Source organism: Mercenaria mercenaria, chromosome 9 (genome assembly GCF_021730395.1).
Source record: "Mercenaria mercenaria strain notata chromosome 9, MADL_Memer_1, whole genome shotgun sequence".
NCBI lineage: Eukaryota > Metazoa > Mollusca > Bivalvia > Venerida > Veneridae > Mercenaria > Mercenaria mercenaria.
Genome location: NC_069369.1, coordinates 60,800,058 through 60,827,801, shown reverse-complemented (window position 1 = coordinate 60,827,801; position 27,744 = coordinate 60,800,058). Strand labels below are relative to the sequence as shown.

The 27,744-nt window shown below is 34.9% G+C and overlaps 1 protein-coding gene across 1 annotated transcript; it reads right to left on the bottom strand.

The window, feature by feature from the left end:
• Positions 1 to 152: 152 nt before the first annotated feature.
• Positions 153 to 27,744, bottom strand: LOC123547250 (uncharacterized). The gene is made up of 35 exons (XM_045334201.2): positions 27,517 to 27,744; positions 26,878 to 27,273; positions 26,128 to 26,274; positions 25,637 to 25,857; positions 25,202 to 25,331; positions 24,475 to 24,714; positions 23,073 to 23,233; positions 22,166 to 22,343; positions 21,365 to 21,619; positions 20,779 to 21,008; positions 19,868 to 20,017; positions 19,072 to 19,107; positions 18,390 to 18,507; positions 17,572 to 17,796; positions 17,002 to 17,186; positions 16,242 to 16,350; positions 15,831 to 16,076; positions 15,146 to 15,561; positions 14,280 to 14,442; positions 13,541 to 13,756; positions 13,027 to 13,165; positions 12,349 to 12,503; positions 11,117 to 11,404; positions 8,747 to 8,810; positions 8,067 to 8,276; positions 7,360 to 7,459; positions 6,885 to 7,014; positions 5,958 to 6,219; positions 5,439 to 5,588; positions 4,913 to 5,096; positions 3,861 to 4,063; positions 3,384 to 3,608; positions 3,098 to 3,206; positions 2,487 to 2,904; positions 153 to 2,147 (listed from the first exon to the last, which is right to left on the bottom strand). The coding sequence occupies exons 1-35, from the start codon at positions 27,717 to 27,719 to the stop codon at positions 1,616 to 1,618; spliced, it is 7,194 nt and encodes a 2,397-aa protein (XP_045190136.2). The 5' UTR covers positions 27,720 to 27,744; the 3' UTR covers positions 153 to 1,615.

Genomic DNA, 27,744 nt, shown 5'->3' with positions numbered 1-27,744 from the left:
ATCTGACACGGCGGAAGCACTATATCTGACACGGCGGAAGCACTATATCTGACACAGTGGAAGAACTATATCTGACACGGCGGAAGCACTATATCTGACACAGCGGAAGAACTATATCTGACACAGCGGAAGACAAAAACAGGAACGACTGATAAAAGTTAAAATATATATATTCTCTGTATAATGCATATTTCGAGTATTTATAAACAGCTGATGTATATTTTGTAAAGATATGAAATAGTAAAATAGAATTGCGTTACATAGTAAACAAGAATTTGCGTGAGACATTGAAATCAACACCGTATTATGTATCCTCGTAGATAAAAACAAGTGCATATGAGGAATAACGAAGTTTGGAAATATCTGACAATATTTTAACTAAACCTGTTAACAATAAATGCATTTTTGATTGTTTGATATGATCTACATCAAAGAAATTCGCTTAACTCAGTACACTCAATTTGAAAATTAAAGAATAATTTAAAGGCGGTCAATCACATTAAGCGAAATTTTAGTATATTCTATTTCAAATTTAAGGAACTATAGACCCATTCACACTGCTTAATTCCTACCACAAATTTATGTTTTATTGTGCTTCTTTTAACAAAATTTTGTAAATATCCCCATTTGATATGAAAATATTTAAAAAGCGGAGTATTTATAACTTCTAGTTTTGCATTTACATTTGATAGATATCGGGATATTTCAGCAATCTCAACCAAAAGGCAAGTTTAAGATCTGTGTCTAGCTTCAAATAATATATTTCCAAACTACCTTAGATGAGCCACAAGATAGACAAAAGACGGTAATTATTATATATTTTCAAACTTCCATTTCTCATTAATTTAATTATACCTTGGTTGGGCGAACAGAATAGGAATGTCAAATTTTAGAAACCGGTGAAAATTCATCCTGTATTAAGCGTTAAATACACACATAAGTGTAAATGGCCAGATGTTAATGTTTCAAGCAAATCCGTTATTTAACCTTAAACACCTTTAAATAAAAGTACAACTGCGTAAAAGTTATCAACATACCCCGTAATAATTTAAAATGAATTGCAAATCACGACCATTTTCACTGAACAATAGCATCATATGCCAAACACAGCTTCATACACGTTTTGAAATAAGGCATACTAGTACCATATATGATTCAAAATTTATTGAGTTTGAATCACAGGAAGACAAAAAAAAACAACAAGGATCTGCTACAACAAAAATATTTCACCAGGATTCGAGTATAAACAATTGTTAAACATTTTCATGATCTGACTAACATTATATTGCTGTTTTAAATAGTAGGTAATAGTAAATTCACATGATCTGCATAAGGCAGGCAGTGTCATAGTCCTGACAATAAATTGCAAGGTGTTTGTAAAGCTATAATATGTTTCCTGTTTTCATTTGGCATAGAGTATTTAAATGTACAAGATAAGAAGAGTAAAATATGTTTAAACAATGAACAATTTCAATTCAATCTGAGTATTTCGTTTCATCACTTGTGAAGAAAACTTATATTTACATGCTCATGAAAACTGTAGTTACCCTAATGCTTAGCGACAACCTATTATACAGATTATACCGTATAAAAACAATGAAGTCAAATAGCACATTTACATTCGCGTAACATCGGCGCCATCAGCCTCATAATAATCTGGCATTGGACTTTCTCTTTTGTCCGCTCCTTGCCTCTCCGGTGTAACATTATCATAATCTGCATCTACACCTTGTCTTCTAACCTCCGGGTATATCCCCGCTGGTTGGGGAGCAACATATGGCCTTGGGATAGTGTATCTCCTCTCCAAACCGGCGTTGTCATACTCCGGATCGTACATAACAGGTCTTTCTCCAGTTGGCCTCTCTCTGCTGCGTCCTCTTCCTTCGTCAAATATTTCTATATTGACAGTGTGTAGACCTGGGTCATCTTCATATATATCAGGAGCTCCTGCCCGCCCCTCCAGTCCTTCAGTATTGAAGGCGGCGCTATATAGCGGAGTAATTCTACGAGGTTGAATTACTGGGTCACCGGCAATAGGTCTTACTGCCTCTCCTCTACTATAACCAGGATTGGTCTGACCTTGTTTTCTTGGTGGCGGCTCAGAGGAGTTTACTGAGCTACCCGCTTTAGATGTCCGGATATCTTTCCTGAAAGAGGAAAAAAGTTATATTGCCTAGCTCACTAGAACATACAGAGTATATTACTATTAAATTGCATATTAACATCATTTTAATAACTAATGTACATACACCAAATACAAGCAACAAGGTTAACAATCAACTTAGTGAAAAGAGTCTGAAAACAAGTTCCATTGAAACCATATCCAAACTCATTTCCTTGTCAAAATGTAACCTAACAGATCTTCTAAAACTGCTAATACATGTAATAATCAGATTAAAGCTCCATCACAACAAAGAAATTTGAATTCTCAAAACTACGGTTTTACTAGTTGATCAAACATATCATTTGTTAAAAGAAATACTCACCTTCGCAAACGGTATGCAAATATTGCAGTCACAACAACAATCAGCACGACCACACATGCTCCTGTAATTATGACTATGTTGAATGTTTGCGTGTCTTCTTTATCCCCATCTTGTTCGTCTTTGTCTCCTTCCTGTCCAGGTTGAGTGGTACTTGGTGTAGAAGGTGATGGAGAGGTCGGTGAAGATACTGACGTGGATGGACTTGTGCTTGAAGAGGCTGAGGTAGAGCTCGAAGTTGTGGAGCTAGAGCTTGATGTGCTTGGGCTTGTACTAGATGTTGTGGAACTAGTGCTACTTGACGTGGAATCTGTACTAGAAATAGTAGAACTTGATGTTGAAGACGTCGTTGAAGTTGTAGAAGAGGTGGAACTTGTCGAAGATGAAGTGGTGGATGTACTTGTTGTAACACATGTGGATGCTGTAAATAAAACGAAAATCGCAGATCCATGACTATAAAACAGAACATAGAAAAAGATTTATCAAAGCTTGATAACTGCAATTTTTATGCCATTCAGTAAATTTTACGAACAGACAAATAAGGAATCAAGTTCTGAGCTTGGACCAAGAAAATAGGTAGATACTTAAAAACAATAATTAATACCTATACATACAAGGTTTAAATATCCAGAAATTTGAAACAGGGTCACAGAGAAGACACTGATCTGTTGGACTATATACTCCAGCTGCATAACATTGTCCTTCAATCACACAACTTGTTGACTGAAATGTATAATAGCACATTATAAAACTTTTTGTTTTACACATGGAAAGAATATTATAATGTCGAATATTCCTCTAACTGTAACACATAATACCTCAGATGGATTAAATCTCAGCTATGTCATATAATATTCATTTATTTGTCTTTATCATTTGCTAATGTAAAGTGGTATCTACCTGATTATTACATGTCTCTGCGTCTGGGTCGCAATCAAAGCAGACTGGATCTTGAAATATGTACATCACACCATTAGACTGGTTTACACCATTGTTGCTAACAGACAACAAAAGACCCGTCAAAGGCAGGGAACCAAACACTTCGCATAGAAGTGTACCGGATGTCAAGAACGTTCCTCTAGAACTGCTAACAATATCTGCGCTGCGATATCCGGTGTCAGAAACCTGCAATAAAAATGACGATGCGTTACTTACCAGGCTTAAATAATGATTTTATTTCAGATTATTCCTACATGAATATCATTATGTCTAAGGAAAAGATCAAACATCTTAAACATGAAACTTCGCTAAGAGCAAAGCTAAGAAACCACTGTGACAAAGAAATTTTAATCGAAACGATTTTAGATATCAATAATACAACCATTGATATTTCTATATTTACTGTAAAAAACTTTAAAATTTCTATGAAATCTTTACCTCAACTTGTTTTGTGTGACAAGTAAGATTGTTTGAATTCTCAAAACCACTGCCATACACAACCACTTGTCTGGAGATCACAGTCAAACCAGAGCCTGCTACTTCAGAATATATGTTTTCAGACAGAGATGTTATCGCTGGGGCCGTATCTAGAGAACCTGAGCAGTCGTCACCCAGGTAACCAGCATCACATTGACAAACATCTGAATTGCAAGCAAAAGTACTTTTGAATATGACGAAGTGACACCTTAATGTGTAAAGCAATAAAAAAAACAATATCTGGGATGAGCACCCACCGTTTCTGTCGGCTACCATAGAAGGACAATAAAGCCCTGCTCCGCGGCTATTCAATTCTCTTGTGTGTATGAACCCAGAAGCCAAATGTGATTATACATTAAAGCTAAAATTAATCCAAGCTTGATACCAAACCCAATGTGAAGTATATATTTGTAAACAATAACAGGTTTTAATTTTTAATAAGTTACAAAGAATAACTTTTGGTATATTATAAGAAGTATGACTCCTATTAAATGTGAAAAGAACGCAGAATCAACTTTTTCAAAAAAACATAGTCTGTGGATTTTGAGACATGCCTTTCTGTTAAAGTAACAGCATATAACGAACGTAGTAAATAAAGTGCAGATAATACTTTGCTGTCAGCCAAGTCCTTTTAACAACACCTGTAGATTAGTAAAGTGCATTATATGATTATTCCTATGTAACCAGATCTATAACTTGGCCACGCGCCACACTTTAGCACGCAAAACCACAGGTATTTTATATAGAATTTTATATAAAATAGACTCTATTTTGACCGGCGTCACTGTTCATAGTCTGGATTTTCATGCTTTTTCAGTGACAATTTAAGGTTAAAAGGTAGGACTTGAGCAGGTCTTTAACACAGACAAAAGACATTCATATGAATATCTTGTAGAGCTCTAATTGCTTCACGTGTTCATATCTTTAAATATACCAATATGAACTTACTTTCGCAAATACCTGTGCACGTATGAGACACAATAGTTGTACTTATATGACAGTACAATACATACCATTCACACACTGACCACGACCACTACAATCGTTTAGACATGTCAAGGTCAAAAGGTAGGACACAAGTTCTTCCTGGGTTTGACTCAAAAGAGAGGCAATACTTGGGTCAGACAGTACCGCAACTTTACATTGCAACTTCATATCTTCCACATATTCGCTCACAAATTCATCAGTATCGGACAGCTGAAATAGAATTATTCAGAATAAATCAGCCATACTTTAAACACGTTAGTATGGGATTTCCACTGTGAGTACAGTTGAAACAAGACACGAGAACATCTACGAATGTTGGGTGTTCATGCTTCAAGTCCTCTTCGATTTAAGGTTGAAAAAGATGATGAAAAAAACAAGTTCGGCACAATATTTCCATAATTTCTAGACTTAAAATGAAATGTGAAGAACATTGTCTTTATATTTTAGAAGTATTTTATATCAAATATTTCTGTATGTATGGTATGAAGACCAGTGCCATTTTGCATATAGAGGAGAGCAATATTTTGAATAATATAGAATCGTATGACATACCAGCATGTCTGTAACGCAGGAAGACACTATCGATGTCGTATCAACAGCGACACTACAAATGTCCCAAGATGCATGATTCCGTAATGCTGATTCACAAGTCTGGATTGCACCTTCTTCCGTCAAACCACTTCCGGTTGGCCAAGTAGGAAGCTGAAATACAGTGCAGATATGTTTCATGAACAGACTCAGTCAAAGCGAGTCTGCTATTATTTTTCTTGCTTGCATTCTATGCTTCCAAAGGATCTTGTTACAGATTTTATTCTTTAGCCTGGAGATGTATTTATGTTTTGTAAAGTCTGCGCAAAAACTAAATATAGCATAATATTACAGAAAGTGAACCACTCAGGTATTTGATAGTTACTTTATATTACATGAATGTTCTTTTTTACTATGCTATTTATATAAGCTTTCTATAGGAATATTGACAGAACGGTTTTAATAACAAAGTCCGTGGTACAAGACGGGTCGTACGAGTTTATTTCATCATTGATGATTGACGAAAGCAGGCATTTATGTTACCTGACCAGTAGGATTTTCCGGATCATAGTCAATATTATCCCAAACATTTTCAGTCTGTCTCCTCCGCCGGGTTTGCACCTCTATAATTTGTGTGTAAAGTTCAAGATCTGCAGTGATATCCACTCCTGATATGAAGTCACATGTCTCTACAATGTCAGTCGGTGTGCAAGTTAAATTTGTACAAGCACATTTTGTCCCTAACAGCTCGCTAGGCAGTGAATTATCGCTTTCCTGTACGCCACCAAATAAGGTGTTTTCTGGTCTAATGAAAAACAAAACATATCAAACGTAATTTAATTTCAGATACAGTACATACTGAATGCATTAATTACATATTATTCAAAATTTCTTCTTTTAAATTGTTTAGTATATCAATCAAGATTTGAATTTCTTTCAATTTGATTTTGAAATAACCACACCTAAGTTTTCACTGTATTTTTGAAAGATATTAATGTTCATCTTTCATGAAATACTTTATATATAATTTAAAGTGCCCCTTTTATAAAACATGTCTAATGCACTTTGCAGTTTTTTTTTTATATAAATGTTGGTATTTTACTACATATAAAATACAGTCTATACGTCGGATCCTCCGTAGCCGAGTGCTTCGAATCACTTTTCCCTCACCGATGTGGGTTCGAGCCTTACTCGAGGCGTTGAATTTTTCATGTGCGGAATCTATCCAGCAGGCTTACGGTAGGTCGGTGGTTATACCCAGACGGCCGCCCGTGATAAAATAATGCATGGAGTGGTACCTGTGGTCTTTCTCAACCATCAAAGCTGGAAAGTCGCCATATGACATATAATCGTGTCAGTGCGACGTTAAATCCAGCAAACAATATTACATACATACTGATGCAATAAATAAAGTGCTGTCAGAATATGAACAAATATGAATATTGCAAATCTGAATGTATGACTGTTCACCTCCATGAGTTTACAAAAGTCAAGGGCAAAAAGTTTCCCCGCCATTCTAACACATCACTTAGCACTTCCACGCTCGCATCTGGCAGTGTGAAATCATTCTCCCTGTCTCCATCATAGGTTCCGCAAAGACCTGAAAGATTTAGGGACTTTTACACTTGTAGATGTAACAATTTTTGCGTGAAATGTACCATTTTAAGATACATGTCAGTAATAATTACATAATAAGAATCATTAAACATGTTAACAACCATGACGCCATACTTTATGTAACAAGTTTAGGTCCACGAAAGGACTTACCAATGGAAGAACACGGTATTTGTTCTGAAAGTAATACTCCTTTAATATCGCACAGAAAATAAGGCTATTTCTAAATCATCAAGGCTTAGCAATTTAATTTTAATAAATGCTAGTAAATTCGAAGATCTCATTTGCAAAAGTCGCAACAGTTTGATTTATGCAGAACACATCCACTTACCGGAAGTATGGCCGAAATCCAAAGCTGATGGCTTAATCCAGACATCTAGCAAAAATCGACCGGACCGGACATTTACTATTGCTCCTGATGGCAATACAAACTAAAACAAGAGAACAGCTAATATTTATATCCTTACTTAAACACAAAAAAAAATATCAAATCTGCATGAAGATTCTTCAGAAGCCAAGAACACAACCAAGCAAAATGGTAGCGGACTCGGTTTGTTCATAGGGGCAATTAAATGTACAACTGCTTTAGAACCGTTCTATGCAGAGTGTTGTATGGATGGCAACGTTCTTGCAGTGTGGCGTTTCCTAGTTGGCTTTTGTCCTTGTTTCAAGGCGGAACTAAAGACTGTGTATAAAGCATCAATTACTAGTTTTTGATGATTTGCATTTGTGTTGAGATTTTCTTCTTTTAACTTCTAAATTAAAAAAAAACAACATGTACTTAAACCTTTAGCAAGGCTACACTCTATTTAAATTCTGTATGAGAAATTAACATATAGTGAAACTTGTATAAAGTTGCTGGCCAACTGAGCAACATCATCTGGCTACTTTAGACAGACGGTTGCTTAAGACAAGTTAAAATCTGAACAAATGTCAGTTTTGGAATATATCTGACTGGCTGCTTAAGGCAAGTCGTCGCCTAATACAGGTGATCGTTCAGGCAGTTCAATGGTATGTCAAACGCCAGGACAATGTTACCTGAAAGAAGTTCCTGTTAGTTAGTGTATACACTCTAGTCTGTTCTGTTATGTCATTGTTCTTGTAAACTTTGAACTCCAGAGCATGGTAGAGCTCTCCAGACCTTCGACATCTGTCAATGATAAATGTATCGTCTCCAGACTGTACCATCACCACACAGGGACAGGGGATTACAGATGATCGGCGGCACCGCTGAAAACCGACATGTACCTGAAAATCGAAAATGTGTTTTAAGCAGATTTGTTACTGATGTTTGTTTATCTTAGACTGGCAGAAATTAATTTTCCTTTCTATTTTTTTAAGTTGTAGTCATGTAAGCCAAACTTAGAAGTAATAAATGCGACAGGAAGGTTCACAATTTAAAACTATTTGAATAAACAGCACGATCACAATAAAAAGTATTGTGTTCCTCAGCACTTCATATTGAAAGGATTATAAAAGTTTACGTCTTTGACCACATCCCATTACAGTACAAATAAACGACTTCGTGTCATAACACAACTATTTAAAGACAAACGAACAATTCTGTTATCAGCATATTTTCCTTCAGGAAAATTACTGAGAATTATTCAAGTAAAACAAATCGTTGTTTCTGATTCAAAATAAAAATAAAAATGAATACGTTTTACCACACAGAATGTTGCAAATTTACTTCATTCATCTTACGAACTGTTGCTTACCTTTTCTTGCAAGGTATCATGTTGATAGAGAATGTATTCTCCTTGACTGAAACTGTAATACAACCTGAAACCAGACATAAACTCATAGTTTCTACTTCAACAACAACTTTCAGACAGTTGCTTATATTGCGTGATAGCATGATTACAAGAAATATGTCCTATTATACGGTCATCCCAGTTCGTGCATTATTATACCAATATGCACGTTAATTGCCAGGCCTTGAATGACCGGGCATTACGGCAGCCACTCGGATTTTACGGATATTGTTCGGTTTCATACAACTATTTTCCTCACGACGTGTAATTTCTACTTCAACGCCACAATTGCTACTAAGAATGCAGACGTGGATTGCATGTTTCTGGTACATCGTTTAAGGTATTAGGCCCATAATAGAGTACCTCCTTTTTGAAGAGTATTCAGTTCCTACCATAAACCTACTTTGACAGCAATTTTTTCAGGGGGGGGGGGGGGGGGGGGGGGGGGGCGTAGGTTCAAGCTCTACTGGGACCAAAATTTTTTTCCCATATTTTCCTTTTTTTCTAGTAAGTTTTTACTTCTTTCAAGACTTGTTATTGATTTATTGTACAAAAGTAGGAAAAAAATCATTTGATATGCGATTTCTTGTTGTTCAAAGTAAAATTACCTCTAAAGCAGAAGGGGTAGAGTTAGACATCTTTAAAAATACTGAGTTACATGTGGTAAAAGTTCTCTATTTTGCCTTCATTCTTTAGATTACATATTGTGGAAGAAATGTAGGTAGGTTTTACTTCTGCCCCAAGGTTATTTTTGAATAAAGTGAGCAAAATTCAAAACGGACCCGCAGGATTCGACCATAATTTTTCAATATTGGAGTTGGAATTCTGTCTGATCAAATCCGTTTACTCGAGGCACCCTAGAAAAAATGATATTCATTTGACAGTTTTTATTTTAAGTTTTATGATTGTTTACCAATAGTTCGATGTTTCTTTTATAAAAAATAATGGAATAATAAATTCTCTGAAAACGTTTTGGATAAAGGCCACCACTGAAATTTGTCTCAACTTGAGCTTTAGGAAATACCATAAATTACACAAAATTTATAAAAAACGGCACGGTAAAAGTTTTTAAAAATTTGCATATAAGTGCGAAGCACGGTCAACTGTAAGAATATACCAAACAAATGCCATTTTTTAAACATTACTATTAGGGGCCTAATACCTTAAAAGTTTCTAACATGATCATATCATAAAATAGTCAATAAACATTTGTTTTCATTATGACCCTTTCATAGCTCCTCCACCCATCGTACAAGCAATGGGCCTCGGTCTTAATTTAAAAAAGGTGGATCAGTGTCTTTACGAAAACATATGTTTATTAACATTTTAATATTGTGATTTTCTGGTGTAATATCAACAGGTGCAAAAATGCCAATCTGCAAATGAAACCATAGGAAAATAAAAAAAATCGAGAAAAAATGTCTAAATTTGAGCACATTTACCATTACTTTTAATTAATGAAAGATCATTTTCATTGTAGATTTGAAATAAACTAAAACGATACTATGGCATAACACATAATCAGTAAAACAATCTGTGTTTACCACTGTCATCAAATAGATATGACTGTAGATCAGCTGCCATCATTTCCAGTCACAAAAAGGGGACGGACTTATTAGATAATAAGTTTAAAATTGCATACACAAACATTGCACTTTTATTAAAAGTCAATTACTCGCTTCTTAAGGGGAGATCAGTCGTGGTCTTTTTGGAATAAACCTGAATGACGAGAAACTTGAACATATGAGCAAATATATTCTCGCTATAAAATATTCAGAGATGTCAACAATCAAGTGAACACCATTAGTAACAACATGAATTAATTTATTAGCTTGTAATCTGAACAATAGAAAGCAAAAAGAACATTCCATCAAAAATACACATGCATTTGTAACAGTAAACACAAATCTAATTCTTGAAAAATACTCAATTTTATCCAGATATTACCAAAACACAAACGCATTGTTTTGACACTGCATTTTTACTGGAAGTCGGCCATTTTCATAAAGACAGTTCAGACCAGAATTAATGAATATGCATTATGAACTTACTGTGACACCGTTTACCTCAGACTATAAGTATATATTCATTTAGTTTGGATGTACTTTCGTAAGCACATTGTTACATGTTATGCTTGGTAATGAAATGGCATTGTTTGTCATTTGACATATTCAAAAGATGTCAAAGATGTTCATATAAACCGATATGATTTGGGAGTATGATGCACAGCTGAAACATGAGATAGATAGGTTTTCGTTGATGGTGGAAATATACTAACAAGGGAGACGACCACTTAAGAAGAAAAATACTAAATTGTGCTTAGTTTATACTTACACGTTGTCGAAAGTTTTGATTGTAGGCTCGCTTATCAAATAGCACACACCTGAGGAATCTCGGTCTTCTAGCACCATAGTAACAGTTGCTAAGACATCGCCGGTTGCTAAGGAGCCATCTTCCCACAGTTGACCAATCACATTTACTGTTACATTACGTTTATCTTCCACTTTGTGATCAACTCGAGGATAGAAGTTGAACTGGTGCGTACTGGCTGTGTTATTAACGTCAAAAATATACACACAGTTATCCATCAGAATTTGTGGTATTTCTTGACCAGATGAGCATCTGCAATTTAACGATTTGTATATAGATAAATTGTACGTATCTATAGACATTTCTATATTTGTTAGAGCAACAGAAGAAAGAAAAAAATCATAACTCACGCCAAAAATTTGTGTTTCAATTTTGATAATTTTGTCAAAGCTAAGTATTTCTTGGGAGAAGCTTACTTTCGAATGGCATTTGATGTTGTATCATCCATTGTTGGAGATCTTTATACGGGCGAAATTATTTCGAGACATCACTGGAACTACTTTTACTGGGTAAGATAATATGCAGTCTCGACTGTAATGGTAAGCGTTTTGTCGTAATTCGCTCGCATGGTATCTTGTCATGTTCTTATGATTCATCTTAACATCTGCCAGCTTATATCTAGACTAATGTGATGGATCCTACGTCTGAAAAGCTACCTTTTTTATATTTTATTCCCACCCACTTTATCTTTACTACATAAATTCATCGTATCTTTGTGATGTCATTTATTTTCAGAGAGGAATCATACGGCTTATCGGTGAAAGTGACAAATATGTCAATGCTCTTTTCTGATATATGGTAACAGAGATTTTAGTATATATATGTAAATGTTGAAACAGTTCCAATGTATAATGAGGGTAGAATGTCATGTCACGTTTCTACAGCGTGATGATCCACTAAAATGCTGAGCACTGTGCTACAAGCAGAAACCGCCGTTTATAGGACAGAAAAACTGTTGAAACGACATTTGGAACGTCACGTATGGAAAAAGTACTTCCCCAGAATGTCGGAAAATTTCCTAACTTGCCTTCAAAGGATCTATAACTTCGAAGTGGGTGTAAAATAGATCTGATCAAATCACGTTTAATCGTAACACTGAACCGACATCAATTGGCTATCCTTAAAAATAACAAATTGTGCATTGTTTCTAGAGACTCATGAAATTCGTCAAGCAGAATAACTTATCCAGGACTTACTCCGCCATAACTTGTTCCATGCTGACAAAGACCTCCATATGACAACTGCTTCCATAGCAACTGTCCATAACCGGTCTCGTCATGGTAACAGATATACTCATTTGTTGTGACATTTCACCCTCCATCATAACTAGTTCGGTAGACGAGTACGATACCTGTAGAAAATGCAGCAACATATCTGGTTAGATCAGTCACAATCTACATGCTAATTGTCATATAGTATGAAACAAGACACAACTGCTTCCGGTAAGGTTTAAACACTGTCACAAAATACAACAAACAACGTGACTAGAAGGCGCGGATGCCAAACCAGGATTCGGGTGAAATATACACAACTGTGCCAAAGATTACGTCGCTTATGTAAAAGAAATTATCAAGCATTTACAGTAACAAAGTATGGAAATGGCATACTAGTATATATTTTCTGAATATCTATTAGCGTATTGTAATTACTATTTCGTGTTTAAAGTAATGGAATGGCATTCGGTGTGTTCCGTGATATTTCGTATTCTCGTCTGTTATTTCGGCATTCCCCGGCCGTAAGTATAGCTAAAGCGGACAATGGTTCCGGTAACTACCGGAAAATGCCGAAGTCACATACGAAGAAGACGTAATCAAAGGAAACTACCGATTGTCCTAGCGGGTCCACTACTGTAACATCGGACTTAAGCTCTTTACCTCAAATGATGGCATAATATAGCAGGTAATGCCGGTGTTCCGAAAGATCGTTTCTGCTTGATTAAAGTACTGGTTGGTTACATTGGCCTCACATGACGTCACACTGTCTTCCAAACATTTGAGCGTTTCATTGAATGATCTAAAAACAGAGCATATTTTGACGATTGAATGTATCATGATGTATGCCGGGTTCTATATCATGATGTAATGTGTATGCCGGGGTTCTATGCAATAATGCCGACATACCATTACAATATAATTCAAAAAATAGAAGATAAAAGTAACGTCCACATATAGATTAAAAACTCAGAAGACAAAAAGTAAAACTGTTGTTACTTTCATAACATGTTTCGATGCTGTCTTAACAGACTTACTATAATCCAAATGGTAGCATTGAAAACAGATATTTGACAATACCTTCTGATATTCATTAATCTTGTTTACATTCGTCAGTTTTTCTTAAAACTAAGAAATTCAATACTAAACAGATATAATATATAATATGAATACTTACAAGCATGACCCTTCTTTGCCCAATGATGAAATGTCACTTTCCAGCTGATTAATGCAAATATCAGCCTGTGTTGTATTACATGGTCTGTTACAGTATTTGTCATAAAGATTGGCCATGTCGTTCATGTGACGGCTGTGCCAGACCAAGTCATCCTGTTTGTCGAAACAGCTTTCGTTGAAGCTATCATTCCTTGATGCTTTCAGCTTTTCAAATAACCTTAAACAAAATATTGTCAAGACTGCAATATAATGCAGCAAGCAGCTTTGTATTAAGTAAAGAAAAAGAAATGTTATCTCTAATGATTATATATCCATACTAAGCTGAACACCGTAAATTGTATCACTGTAGAGAAGATGTAAAAGATACCTTATTATAAACGGTTGAAGAAAGATACAAAACATACTTCGGAAATGGTTTACTAGATAATACTTCCCTTTATAAACATATTAAACGGTAAGTTGGTACTATTCCTTACAGACCACTTGTATACCATCTCAGAGAGGCCAACGTTGATCTACATTTTGTAAATAAGATGTTAAAAAATGAGATCAGGCAATAAAAAATGTATATTAATATCAATCTCGACATACAGACCTAGGATACAAGGTTTCAGTACTACGTTAAGAAAGTTAATAACTCAAAAAGTGACCATGCAATTGCTAACTTGTATGCAATTTACCGAACGTATGAGTTTAAACGTCCAAATCTTAATCCCGGTTGTACATTTGATTATTCTTACCTACAAAATTTGGAGGAAGAAAACACTGGAGTATTAGATGATGCATTCATTATGTCACTGACAAATGTCAATAATGTATCATTCTCCATTTGAATTCTGTTCTGAAGACACTTAATACAACTTTGATTACATCCCTGTAGATCTGGCAGAAGTCCGACTTGAACTGTGTAAAATAAATTTTAGTACATATAAGCAACGTAACACAATATGAAGATCAAATTCCTTTGCACGAGTTACTGAAAAATTTACATTAATAAGTATATATGCAAATATTGGCAATTGTTCTTATTTACGGGATACTTATAACTGTAAGTTCAAATTATATTTCAAGATGAAAAACTAGCAAAAGAAAAGCATATCATAAATATTACAGATTTTGACGTTTTACGTTTCGCAACCTAAAGCGATTTAAGGTTGTGGATCCGTAATGACAATCGGCAAATTCCGTATTCTCGGCGTGCGATTTCGGTAATCTCCGGTTTCTACGGAAAGACATGCACGCGTCGAACTATATTTACATCCGAAGAATGTCGAATTACCTAGCGAGAATAGGTTATAATATTGAGTGTCATTAGAGTTACGGGTCCATTTCCTTGTGAACATCGGATGTTTACTTTTGATTTCGCCCCCGCCCCTCCCCACCCCCTACTAAGCTGTAGAAAAACAAATATCTAGCATCTCTTGCAATCATTTACCATTTACAGAAATGATTGTGAAATTCCTGTTAAGTAAATAATTCATTTTTATATAGGATATATGCAACAATTTTACTGCCATTTGAAAATCATGGTAATTCTATACTGTCATCAGGTTTTGCAACTATTTTCATTAGTAATGAAATTATGTAGATTTCAGCTTCTACTGACCTGCGCATACATCAGCAAATGCATTATCCATGTGCATCAGTAAATTTCCAGCAACCATTGCAACATCTTCTGGTAACATTTCAAGATGCGACTGAATGCAGGACAATTCATCTAGCCGAGCATGACATTGATACATCTTCATCGGATCATGCTTCTGTTTAGAAACAGTCTTTAAACTAGTCTCCGGATTCTTTTGATCATTATCACCATTCAAATGACGAGATTGGTGTGACAGAGTTACATTGAAATACGCCATATAGTTAAATATACATTGGTGCACATTGTCACACATATTTTCTTTATTATCTGCTTCCCTTAAGGTGTTCTTCAAGAATCTTGTCTTTGCATATAATCTTGTAATCTTTGGACAAGACCTTGTAGTGACTTCAAAACAGTGTTTAACATCAGTTCTGGCTCTGAAGAGAAAGAAACGGCATTTGTTATATATATTTTCTAAAACGAACTTAATGTTTCTAAAATTTGACGTAGATATATTGGTTTGTTACAAAGAAATACAAGTGTTTATTTAAAAGTTATTTTGATGCTATTTCAAATTGAAAATTTTCAAGTAAAACATAGGTTTTTGAATATTTATTTTAATGTGCGAAAATCAAATATCATTTCACAAAATGATAATGATCTCAAATGAAAACTAATGTAGAATCTAGCAGTATATTATACGTACAAACATCTCTCTTTTGCAGTGCCAAACTCTTCAATACCACGAAAATGTTCAATGCAGTCCTCTAACTGATCCAGATCACACTCCGTTTCTTCAGCAGAGTCACAGTCATGTTTGATAGTCGTGAAACACATCTTATCCATAACGTTGGAAACCTCCAGTAGGTAATACATTGACATCATGATTGTGACGTCATCGTCACAAGCGTTTAAATTGTTGAAGAAGCAAGTAAGAGCAGATTCATAATTCCTAAAATGTAGAATTTTCTATGAATATATTTTGTTTGCTTGCATAAACTTTCACAAAAGCATGCATATCTACTTCTGTGTCTTGTGACAATTCATATGAATGACTTTTTTTTCTAATTATAAAGAATGAACGTTGTCAAAGCACGCGAAACAGTCTATAGTTTACCTGCAGGTAGCATTTCTGTCCTTCGTTGTTCCAGTAGCAGCGTCATTTACATCTTGTAGACATCTTAGAGCTACAAATGGCCTACAAGTTCCTGAATGCGCAACCACTTCTACAAATATAGTACCACAAATACATCCTAAGGTGAGTTGTTATTAATTTTATAAGTTCATTTATCGTTTTAAATGAAACAGCAGCACGATAAAGTACTACATGGCTGGCAGAATATTTCAATTTCTCAATTTTTAAGTAAAGACTGTCACTTCTCTACCTTATGTATTATACTCTGAAGCTCAAACGCGTCTGAAAAGTTCATTATTGTACTTGTCAACTTGTGGACACACAAGAGCACGTCTTACAGCCTGTCTGATACTTCATTTTACCTAAGAATTTATACATGCTGAATGTAGATACATGTCTTCAAGCTCTATGGGATCATGGTGACTGATTACAAGCTGTTTGATAACTGTTTCAGTTCATTTACTGTATGTTTTATATTTGTGCTGTTCAAAATCAATTGGTCTTGGAACTTAACAATATGCAAGACAAATAATTTGTAACACATTTATACCAAATATATTTACACTGAAAAATTAATGTACATTAAGCAAAAGCACACAAATTTCAAAATGTTTCTTCCACGAGACTTCAAGTGAAAAATATATTGATATTTTTCACTGTGAAAATAACAGGTATATTTCACTCAAATATTTCGATAATTCACTGAAAAGCGGCATGTTATAAATTATAAAATGGTGTGTACCTGTTGGATCTATACAAGATTCGGGAGTTTCTCTTGAAACATCCTCACTGATTTGTATAGCGCTCGGGCACACAGAATAAGCCTTGCACCTGATTGGCTCATAAAGCTGAAGAACTGAGTTCTTTGTAAAACTGTCACAACTACTTGTAGTCTGTCGTATGCATAGTTCTGTCTGCTGAAGAACACTGCACGAGAAAAAAAGAGAACTAATGAAAAGATATTATCTGGTTTTAGTTACAGTACTACTTACATTAAAAAAAAACACATTCAAGGGACGGAGAAAATATGTTCATTTTACGCAACTGGCCTCTAAGCACAACATAATTTGTTCTTTAACTACACAAACGTGAACTGAAAAATTGGTCTCTTAATCTCTAAACAGACGTGGTCTCTCGAGCAAGTTTGACTGTACTTAAAGTGATAAAGGCTCCTATTTTATTAAAAGACAGGTTTATAACAAACCCTATCGGACCATACACTTTCTAAACGAGAGCACAGATTCTTACATTGACAATTAGAACTACGTAGTCTTCTGCAAAAGTAAGAATTTGAAACAAGAATATTACATACAAGCAGACGTCTTCAAGGTATGAACGTGCCCTTAAAACGTAACCAAGATGTGATACACATTCCATTGCTATCTCAGGACTGCACGTGAAAGGACTGGGAGAACAAACACCAGTCAGCTGTGACAGCATCTCTATTAAACTGTAAACGTTGTAATACGGGTTTGTAATTTCATCGTGACTGCATTCAGACAATGCATCAGCTAAGCAATTACTCCTTTCTGATAAACTGAAAATATAGAAAATATGGCTCGTTAGTCAAAACTTATGAATGCTGAATTAATATTTTTGTCAATTATTCTTCCTCACTTTCACTGCTGACATGGTGTCAGACTCAAATGTTTCTATAACCACTAATTTTCTAAATTTTTGTCAAAATCATCTAAATGTAATACACATATGTCCAGTCTGATTATTCAAATGTTTGTGATCGAAACATAACAAAATTAACGTCTGATTGCTACTTAACAGTGTACCAATTCAAATATCAAATCCACTCATACTTAAATAAGATTCTACAGTTATACCGTGGTAATTGATATGAAAAAAGATGTCGGTACACAATTTCTTCCAAGTTCTGAAAAACTTTAAAAAAAAGTTAAGGTAGTGTAACCGTAATAACATTCGGCATTTTCCGTGTAATTACGTATTCTCGTTAGCTGATTCGGCATTCTTCGGACTTAAATATAGCTTAACGCGCACAAGGCTTTCCGAAAAATCCGGTGAATGCCGAAAGAGCATACGGAGAATACATTATATTTATTTACGTGTTCAATACTTTAAACTAACACTGAATATTTCCTGGAACATAATTATACGTACTGGCTGCAGATCATTTGTTTTCCATCATAAGAAAACAGTGGTGATAACAAAACGTTTGCTGAGAACTTTTTCAAGCAATATAAACCCTTCTCTGTGCCACATGTTTCGTTGCCATGTTCTAAAATAAAGTGTTAAAAACGTAATACTTCGTATGTAAGCAATAAATAAATGTGTAACATTAATGAACTGTTCAAAATTCATTAATTGTTATTATTTATTCTTTATTTGCAATTACCTTTTAAAAAACTACAACAAAAGAGATAATATCAAGTTGAACTTTTCAATTAAGAACTTTAGCCCAAACGTTTAGCTCAGTAGGGAGCGCGCAGATCTGCAGATCGCGGGGTCGTGAGTTCGATTCCCGGGCTAAACGTATGTTCTCCGTGACGCTTTGATAGAAGACATTGTGTCTGAAACCATTCGTCCTACACCTCTGATTCATGTAGGGAAGGTAGCAGTTGCGAAGAACAGGTTTGTACTGGTACAGAATCCAGGTACACATTAGGTTAACTGCCCTCGTTACCTAACTGAAGTACTGTTGAAAAAAACGGCGTTAAACCCAAAACAAACAAACCATGAACTTTACCATTCATCAGTTTTAAAAATCCGCAGTGACTATATCAAGTGTGTTAGCAAACGGTTCTAACACACTTTTATAATTTAGTATTTGTAATTTGAATACCTTTCCTGGGTTTCTGTTCTTGAGACAATTCGTCGTCTGTAATCAGAAAAAGAATATTTTCATTATAATTTGTTTAAAGAAACTTTTTTGTGAAGGTACCACTGCCGAAACATGTTCAGTTGCAAATAGCTACAAAACCACGTCTTAGTTTAAACTGAAATGGTTTATTTGTTGTTGTTGATTTTCTTCTTTTATTTGAAAAATTTCAATTTCTGCACGGGTGTATTTGGTAATAAATAAACATGCCCAAGCCTTATAAGATTGACCTGTATATAACACAATTTGCTTTCATAAAATTCAAAGAACAATTTTTTCAATTTCATTTCTGCAAATTTATCAGTTTTCACAATAGTGTTAATGACATTGCTGTTTTGAAAACAAAAATAAAAGAGGAGGAGAGGTGAAAGTCGTGATATCAAACGCAACATATCTCATATAAAGTTTCATAAGACTTTACATTTTATGTTAAAACAGACGAAACAGCTGTCCAATTAGATATATGCATAATAACATGGTATGAAAACAGCCTTTAATTTATTGCACACGAACTTACAGAGTTAGAGCTATAACGGGAGGTAATAAAATTAGTGGATCTGGTAGTTCTTTCTGCTATGTAAAACAAAATTCGATCCTTTCACAAATATGAGAGAAAACAGTTATCCCGGAAAAAAGATTTAAAAAGAAGTTAATATATTTTATGTTCATAATAAAATATGTTGCAGCCACAGTATAAACAAAGGCATTATGAACCTTCAAAATCATACACGCGCGAGTACAGCTATAAAACGACTATCACCTTTTTGTTTACAAACTATTTCAGTCGCTGGTTTTGCAACAAGTACTAGATGATTGAAGGGCTCTTTCACAACTGTCGGAATGTCTGCTAACTCCAATGTAGTCTCTAGACACGTGATGTATGACGTCATTAGATGACAGGATGGAGAACCTGGATAAAATAACAGTAACTAAATACTAAGTTGAAAATAATAAATTTTAATACAGAAAATTGAACGCATTCCACGTGGTGTCTGGCGTAAACCGAAAATGTCTCTTGCAATGAATATTTATCATAATTTGACAGAAATGTGTTATACAACATATAAATCCACTCTTGATAATTAACTAAGTAATACCCTATGAAAACACATGGTTCATTCTATTTTTTCACATGTAAAACCTTCATATGTTTAATTATCAAATAGATCTATAGATCTACTATACTTTAAAAGAGTAAATAACAAAAAAAAAAAAAAAAAAACACATGTGAGCCGCTTTAGAGATAGTGATATTACCTAAGAGAGATAAACAAGAAATTTTCATGTTCTGAAATCTGTATCAAGCTGTTAGTCAAATGTTTGTACTCATTCTGGTCCGTGGCTCGGTATTACGATAGTTGTTTCAAAACCAAGAAAAAGACCGAAGCTTCCGACTGCCATGGATGCTTGTCTAACTTGCTTTCTGTGCGTGCATTGAGAATGCATTGGCAAGCTAAATGCCACCTAAAGCAATATATAAACCCAAAGAGACTATTTCTAAATGAAGCTGTTTCCTTTTTGCGAAACTGTACCAAAATATGTACTTCACAGATCTGTCAGTCCTAGATATGTTGGACATTAGCATAACAAAGGGACTGCTGACTACACAAAGCTTCATTTTTTTTTTCTGTAAAGATATATTTTTAAATAATATCAATAAGTTCACATTTACCTGTCATATTTCCAGACAAAATGTCTGACATCTGTTGATTGAAGTCAAGCACACATTCTATAAGCTTATCAGTACTTGTATTCATGGAGGCCAGCTTGGATTTCAAGCATTCCTTTGGTAGACCTTCTTGTACTACAAACGCTTGTAATGTTATCATCGAAGCTTGCTGTTGAAAATAGTTACATCCTTCCGTTGCGTAAAAGACACATTGCTCAATATCATCTAGATTTCTATGAAACATGAAAGGACTTTTAAGTACACCGCTTAGTCAGTATTCAAAATTGTGCGCATTTACAAATGTTATCTCCTGTCAAAATATACTTAAATGTAAAAAAAAGTCAACGTGAAACATGTACGAAGTCCTTAAACATATGGTAAATATATGGAATAAATATTTCCTTACTGAAGTATTTTCAAGAATTAATGAACATAAATATGAAACAAATACAACTTTCTTTTGTTTCAATTTCAATCGTGTTACAAGTCCAATGTCTCTTTTAAACGTACTTCATAGCAGACACTATTGTTATGAAATGGTTACATATTCTTTACATGATCTGCTCCATGATTTAGACATAAAACATACCCGCAGTTGCCTTCTTCTTTAGCTTTGAAATGCTTATAGCAGTCGGCTGCAGTGAAACACTGGGGAATTTCGCAGTGGTCTCCATCCATAAGCTCCCCAAATAGATGAGTGAGGAAATCGGTTGGACAGTACTGTCTACGTCTCGTGAACAAAGTTTGGTAGTGTGTCACTGCGTCGGTCAGTTCAGCAGACGTACATCCGCGAAGTTTGGGTAAAACACAGTCTGACAATTGTTTCATTACTGACATCATTTTGCTGGAAACAATGAATGCTGTCAACATTTATATTAAGTCGGATAAAATATAGATCTAACTACAATGTATGCATTAAAAACAATGTACAGCTCGTTTTGTAATAAATGCTTTCAGAAACATTATATACTAATTCTGGGGACTTCCACGGTCGAGTGGTTAAGGGAATGGTTAAGGTTGCTGACTTCAAATCACTTGCTCCTAACCGATGTGGGTTCAAGCCTCACTCGGAGCGTTGAATTCTTCATGTGAGGAAGCCGTCCAGCTGGCTTACGGAATGTCAGTGGTTCTACCCAGGTACCCGCCTGTAATGAAATAACCCACCGAGGGGCACCTGGGGTCCTCCTCGACCATCAAAAGGTGGAAAGTCGCCATATGACCTATAATTGTGTCGGTGCGACACTAAACCCAACACAACAAACATATGTACTCATTCTAGCATACTGTTTCAGACTTATTTTGTATACAGAAAGGATCGCTTCCAAACTTTACGTATTATATATAACATTAAGAGAAATTTTCTGAAATTAAATTTTGTTAAATTGGTTACCTGCAATAAAGACCATCAACTGCTGCAGGCAATCGAACACTGTTCACACACATTTTGGACTGCATAACGTTACATGTTTCCGCAATTCCGGTTCCATTTACACCATTTTTTGTTTCGTTTACTGATTCTTTCTGAATTCTGTCTCCATTTGTAATGTTTCTGGCATTGTTCTGTTGGCCTAAATTGATTGATATCTCATTGTTATAATTAACCCTTACCCTGCTAATTTCTATAATGAACATGTCCATCTTTCAATTTGGACAGTACCATTAACTGTTAAAGGGGTGCTGGATTTCGTTTTATTTTCTTAACGTAGCCATTATCATATGACGACACTTTACTCTATTGCACAAAAATGTGCACTGTAGTTTTTCCCTTAAATCTAGTTTTCCTTTTTAAAAACTGAGACAGTTGGTTTTCTAACAATAACGCGTGTAACAACCTCCCGGTTTGCTACAAGCACTGGTATGTTGACGCATTGCGTACCATTGTAGAACCGCGTCAGTTATGTTCATCAGAAAATCAATCCCCATTTTCTTTGGATAGCAAAATCACTAAATAAACATAGCCAGCTTGCATAACAGAAACATCTACTTAAAAAATTACGAAATGCTTCAGAAATTGATGTCAAATGCAATATTTTTTGTTTATTTTTTAAGTATGGAACTTTTGTCACAGTGGTAAAAACTACTGGGCACATTTTCACGTTCAAAAGATGGATTTCTAAATTATATACGAGTATTTCAATTTTCTCATCAGAAACACGTACATTCAATATAGATTAATTTTAGGCAATGATTATCTGGTATATAGCTGTTAAGTAACTAAGTGCTATCTGATGATTCTTTTATATCTAAATGAGGGTAAAAGTATAAGTCCGCAGTCTTACGATGTTAAGAACGTTTACCTTTCATCATTCCGTCACTGCAATGAAGATAGTAGGTCAGGTCCGGACACCTAGTACCAACAACGGACCTTATGTACAACACTTCTGCATGTAGTGACGTCATATCTTCTCTACAACTGTCGGCTAGACATTCTACTCCGTGAAGAACATTTGCGACTTTTCTATGATAAAATACAAATATATATATTACAGTAAAACATACAATATAATTCTGATTTTTACGGCAGAATGATAGCAGCATTTTTGCATAATGTGTTTTGTCCATGATTTCCTTGAGATAGCCAAAGTTTTCCATGGGATAGCCGAAGATTTCCATGGAATATCGGAAAATCAATATTATACTAAGCATCAGATAAACTACTGAAATCTCAAATACAAATAACATCAATTACTTTAAAACGTACCTTTTTTCAAATAAAGTTCTAAATCATTACGTCTATATAATACCTATTCCTAAATGGGCAACCCTCCAGGTTTTGTGATTTTTTGCTTTTTATTCAATAATTGTAGTAAATAAAGAATAACAATACAGTGATTTAATGAATTTTAGCAATTCTTTTAAACGAACACTCGTATAATCTGAAAAAAATATACAAGCTCTCTAAAGTAACTTGTCTAATACAATACAAAACAATAGGGCTATACTTTTTACCTCATACTTATAAAAGAACAACTTAAATATTACCTACATTTTTAGCTCGTCTGATTTTTTGTTAAAGATCTACAAGTTATTGTCGTCGGCGTTGGTAAAAAAATTTTTAGGTTCACCCTTTCTCAAAAACTTTAACAACCATAGCTTTGAAACTTTGCATATGTGTGTATCATTATTAGGTGACTATGTAAGCCAAGTACCATAAGTACCATGACCATAGCTCTGATGAGCATTTTGTCAGAATTATGGCCTTTTTGTACTAAGAAAATTTGACTTTCTTGGTTAAAACTTGTTTAGGTCCACTTTTTCCCAAAGACTATAAAAGCTACAGCTTTGAAACTTTGCACACTTGTTTACGGTCATTCTTTTTATTTAGGTCCACCTTTCTTGAATTCTATAGTAGCTATAGCCTTGAAACTTTGCACACTTGTTTACCATTTTGTAAGAATCATGGCGCGCGGGCCATTATAATCTAGAAAAACTGTATTTCCTGGGTTTTTTTTGTTTAAGTTCACTTTTCTTGAATACTTCTTATAGCTTTGAAACTTCACATATTTTTGTCATCAATAAAGATGAGTAAGAAGGCCAAGAACCATTACTCTTTTTTTACATAATGTCCAACACTTACAGATGAGCGATGGCACCCGCAGGCGGTACTCTTGTTAAAGTTTATTAGTACATTTGTATTTGGATTTGTGATGTTTTTTTTTTAATTTTGCTATTCCTGTTAAATGTTGACGTAACACTTACTTGCAAAACACCATGTCATTAAAGTTGGTCACCAACAGATAGTAGCCAAGCTGTTTTAGGAGATTTGTTGTCATGGTTACATCACAGTTTGATTGTTGGCACATTACAGCAGCCAAATTAGCATCACATGTAACCTTGACCTCTTTTTGTATCCAAGACAACACGCCATCTAGTGGATGGTTATGCATACCCGAGCACGTTGTCAGGTTTTTTCTGAGGGTTTCTAATTCCATTGCGAAACTAAAATATATATTGTTATATTAACAGTGTAATAAACACACACTGAATTTCACTGAACTAAAAATAAGAGTAGGATGAAAGCACAACCAACACATTCAGAGCGACACACTGTAAGGCAGATCATCAAAAAAATACTGTAGTACAAATATATAGTAGGCGTAGTGTTCCTAATCCCATCGGAGAGACACATTTTATCATATATGATGAAAATGATAGAAAAATATAGAATGTCATCCCTAAATATCAGGTGAACGGATTTGATATGTCTCTCATTAAAAAAAATCACGGATTTGTGGAGAATTAAATTTATGGATCTTAATTTTATATATAAAATGAATTGGAATTGTCTTTGTTCACAGGGACCTAATTGCGTGGATTAACATACTCACGAAATCCTAGATGATTAATCCCCCACGGATATAAATGATTTAACAATAGTGCATATATTCCCTAGATGAAATAGAACAGGTTTGGTAATTGTAATTACATGCAGGCATCGTTTCCTATCATAGGAGGTGAAGTGAGTGCAAAGTTAATATAGTGCAACGCCGTCTCAGATATAGCCGCTATATCACAAGTTCCATTCCCACTGTTTTCTTCTTCTGTTTCCGCCGAATCTAAAATATATGAAAAAAAAATTAAATTCCATTACAACGGAGATTATTTATGCGTTATATACTTTCTTACAGTTGTTTCGGACAGTTGGTATAGTTTCTCCGTTGTGCCAACAGATTTCCATAATATGTTGAAACTTATTTCAGATTAGCCAAATGTGTTGCCTACCAGATTCTTTCTACCCAGTATTATATTCATTGTAAAACAAGGTTTTGCCGACAGAGCTACCTTTAAATTCACCTAAAATTACTTTACTCTAAGAATATATAGTAAGTAAACGACCTGTATTAGAATATTTGGATCTTACCATGTGTGCATATGAATTCTTTGAAACGATTCACATTGCCTTCAACACCATTAAAGTACATTTTTGGTACAAGAGCACCAGGTATCTCACTGGAGACCAGGCAGCTACTGACTGAATTCATGGTCTTACATAAGCTTATCTTCAGGGGTGTTTCTGGAGTTGAGGCTGTATTCATTTTTGCAAGTTCTTGTAGACAGTGGTATTGATGTTCTATTTCCACACTGAAAAAAATAACATGCTTTTGACACAATTTACAATCTTACTTTTTTCAAAAGTACCGCAAAGTTATAACTATGTTGCACTTTGCATATTCCTACAATGCCTTTTTCTTAGCATAGCAATAAGATTTAATTCAGTTTTTTTCAGCTAAAGGTAGTGCTTAGCTAAAATGATCACCAAAATACAAAGCTACAAAATATTTAAAAAAACGTTAATATTTTTGTATTCATGAATTTTTTTAACATAAAGATAATCTTGTTTCAAGTTCGTACCTTACATAATCTGGAACCCTGCTGATATCTCTTCCACAAGAGAAAGCAATTCTATCAAATGTCATGGCAACTGGCACTATCTGCACTGCTGAACAACTGGCAGTATGATTCTGAACACACAACGTTAAGTCTTCCAAAGCAGTGTCACTGAAATATATATATTATACAGATACACAATACTGTCTTCTTCCTGTTGTTTTCTCATTACCTTCTTTTCATTTTAGTCAAAAAAAATCGTAAGAATATGCATATGAACCGTGCCATGAGAAAACCAACATAGTGTATTTCAACCAGCATGGATCCAGACCAGCCTGCGCATCTGCGCAGTCTGGTCAGGATCCATGCTGTTCGCTAACAGTTTCTCTAATTACAATAGGCTTTGAAAGCGAACAGCATGGATCCTGACCAGACTGCATGGATGCGCAGGCTGGTCTGGATCCATGCTGGTCGCAAAGCCACTATGTTGGTTTTCCCATGGCACAGCTCATATATATATCAAAGTGTGAGTACAAAGCATTGTGCTGGCAAAATGTTTCATATCAAAATATTGCAAAACTGTTTTTACTTAGAACACATCCGAACATGAAGAATATGTTTAAATTTTTTTCATGAACGCCATTGGCATCGAACTTGGTAATTTTCTACATTCATATTTTTTTTCTATTTTATATACTGAATTGTTCAATCGGAGGTGTTAGAGTCTTTCACATGTACAGTTTCCTAACTCTGAATTATATTATAGAACTATACCTGCAGCCGGTAAAGCTACCCAAACATTTGCTCACTATGTCTGACACATCACATCCGGTCTTTTCAACTGCAACATCGGACTCTGACTGATTGTTCAATTCTCTCTGTGACTGGCTACTAAACTGACTACATAATTTACTGATAAATCCATTATTTTTAAACTGACTGCTATCGCCAATCGTTGAATTCTTCGATCTATTTGTATTTGAAGTTTTATCGGAATGACTCGGACAGGATAGGTGCACTGTAACTTCACACACAGGCCCAATGTTTAAATGACGACAGTGCGGATGAATATGTTGATATACTGTTATCAGTGTTTCGATAGCAGTAACGTCACAACATTTCCCTTCCGAAAACTTGCTGATGACTTCACTTGCGACTTCATCAAATAATCTGAAAAAGATTAAAATAAACGTAAAATCTATATTTGCGGCATAGTACAACAAGGAGAAGGTTCTCATATTTGTTGTATTGTCGTTTATACATGGACAATGAAGATAGGATTGGATACATTCCACACAAGCACTGATTTAAATTCTACAAAAAGGCCAATTTACCTCTGACTCGTTTCGTTAATTTCCTCAATATCCGACTTTAAATCACCCTAGGTAAGGTTTAAATTTTATACAGACTTACCTACATACAGATTCTAAGGATTCAGTTGTGTAGTATGGGGAGAATATCAAGCTAGTTAACGTATTTAGTCCCGCTATATCGCAATTCTGTGACATGTGGTTTTTCGTACAGTTTTCGGCTTCTAATAGTTTAATGATTCTTTTGCCTTCGGTTCCAAAGTTGTTCAGATTGACGCCATAGCAACCCTCTGTCGCCCGTATCATTTCCGCTGATTTGGCATAAAGTAAG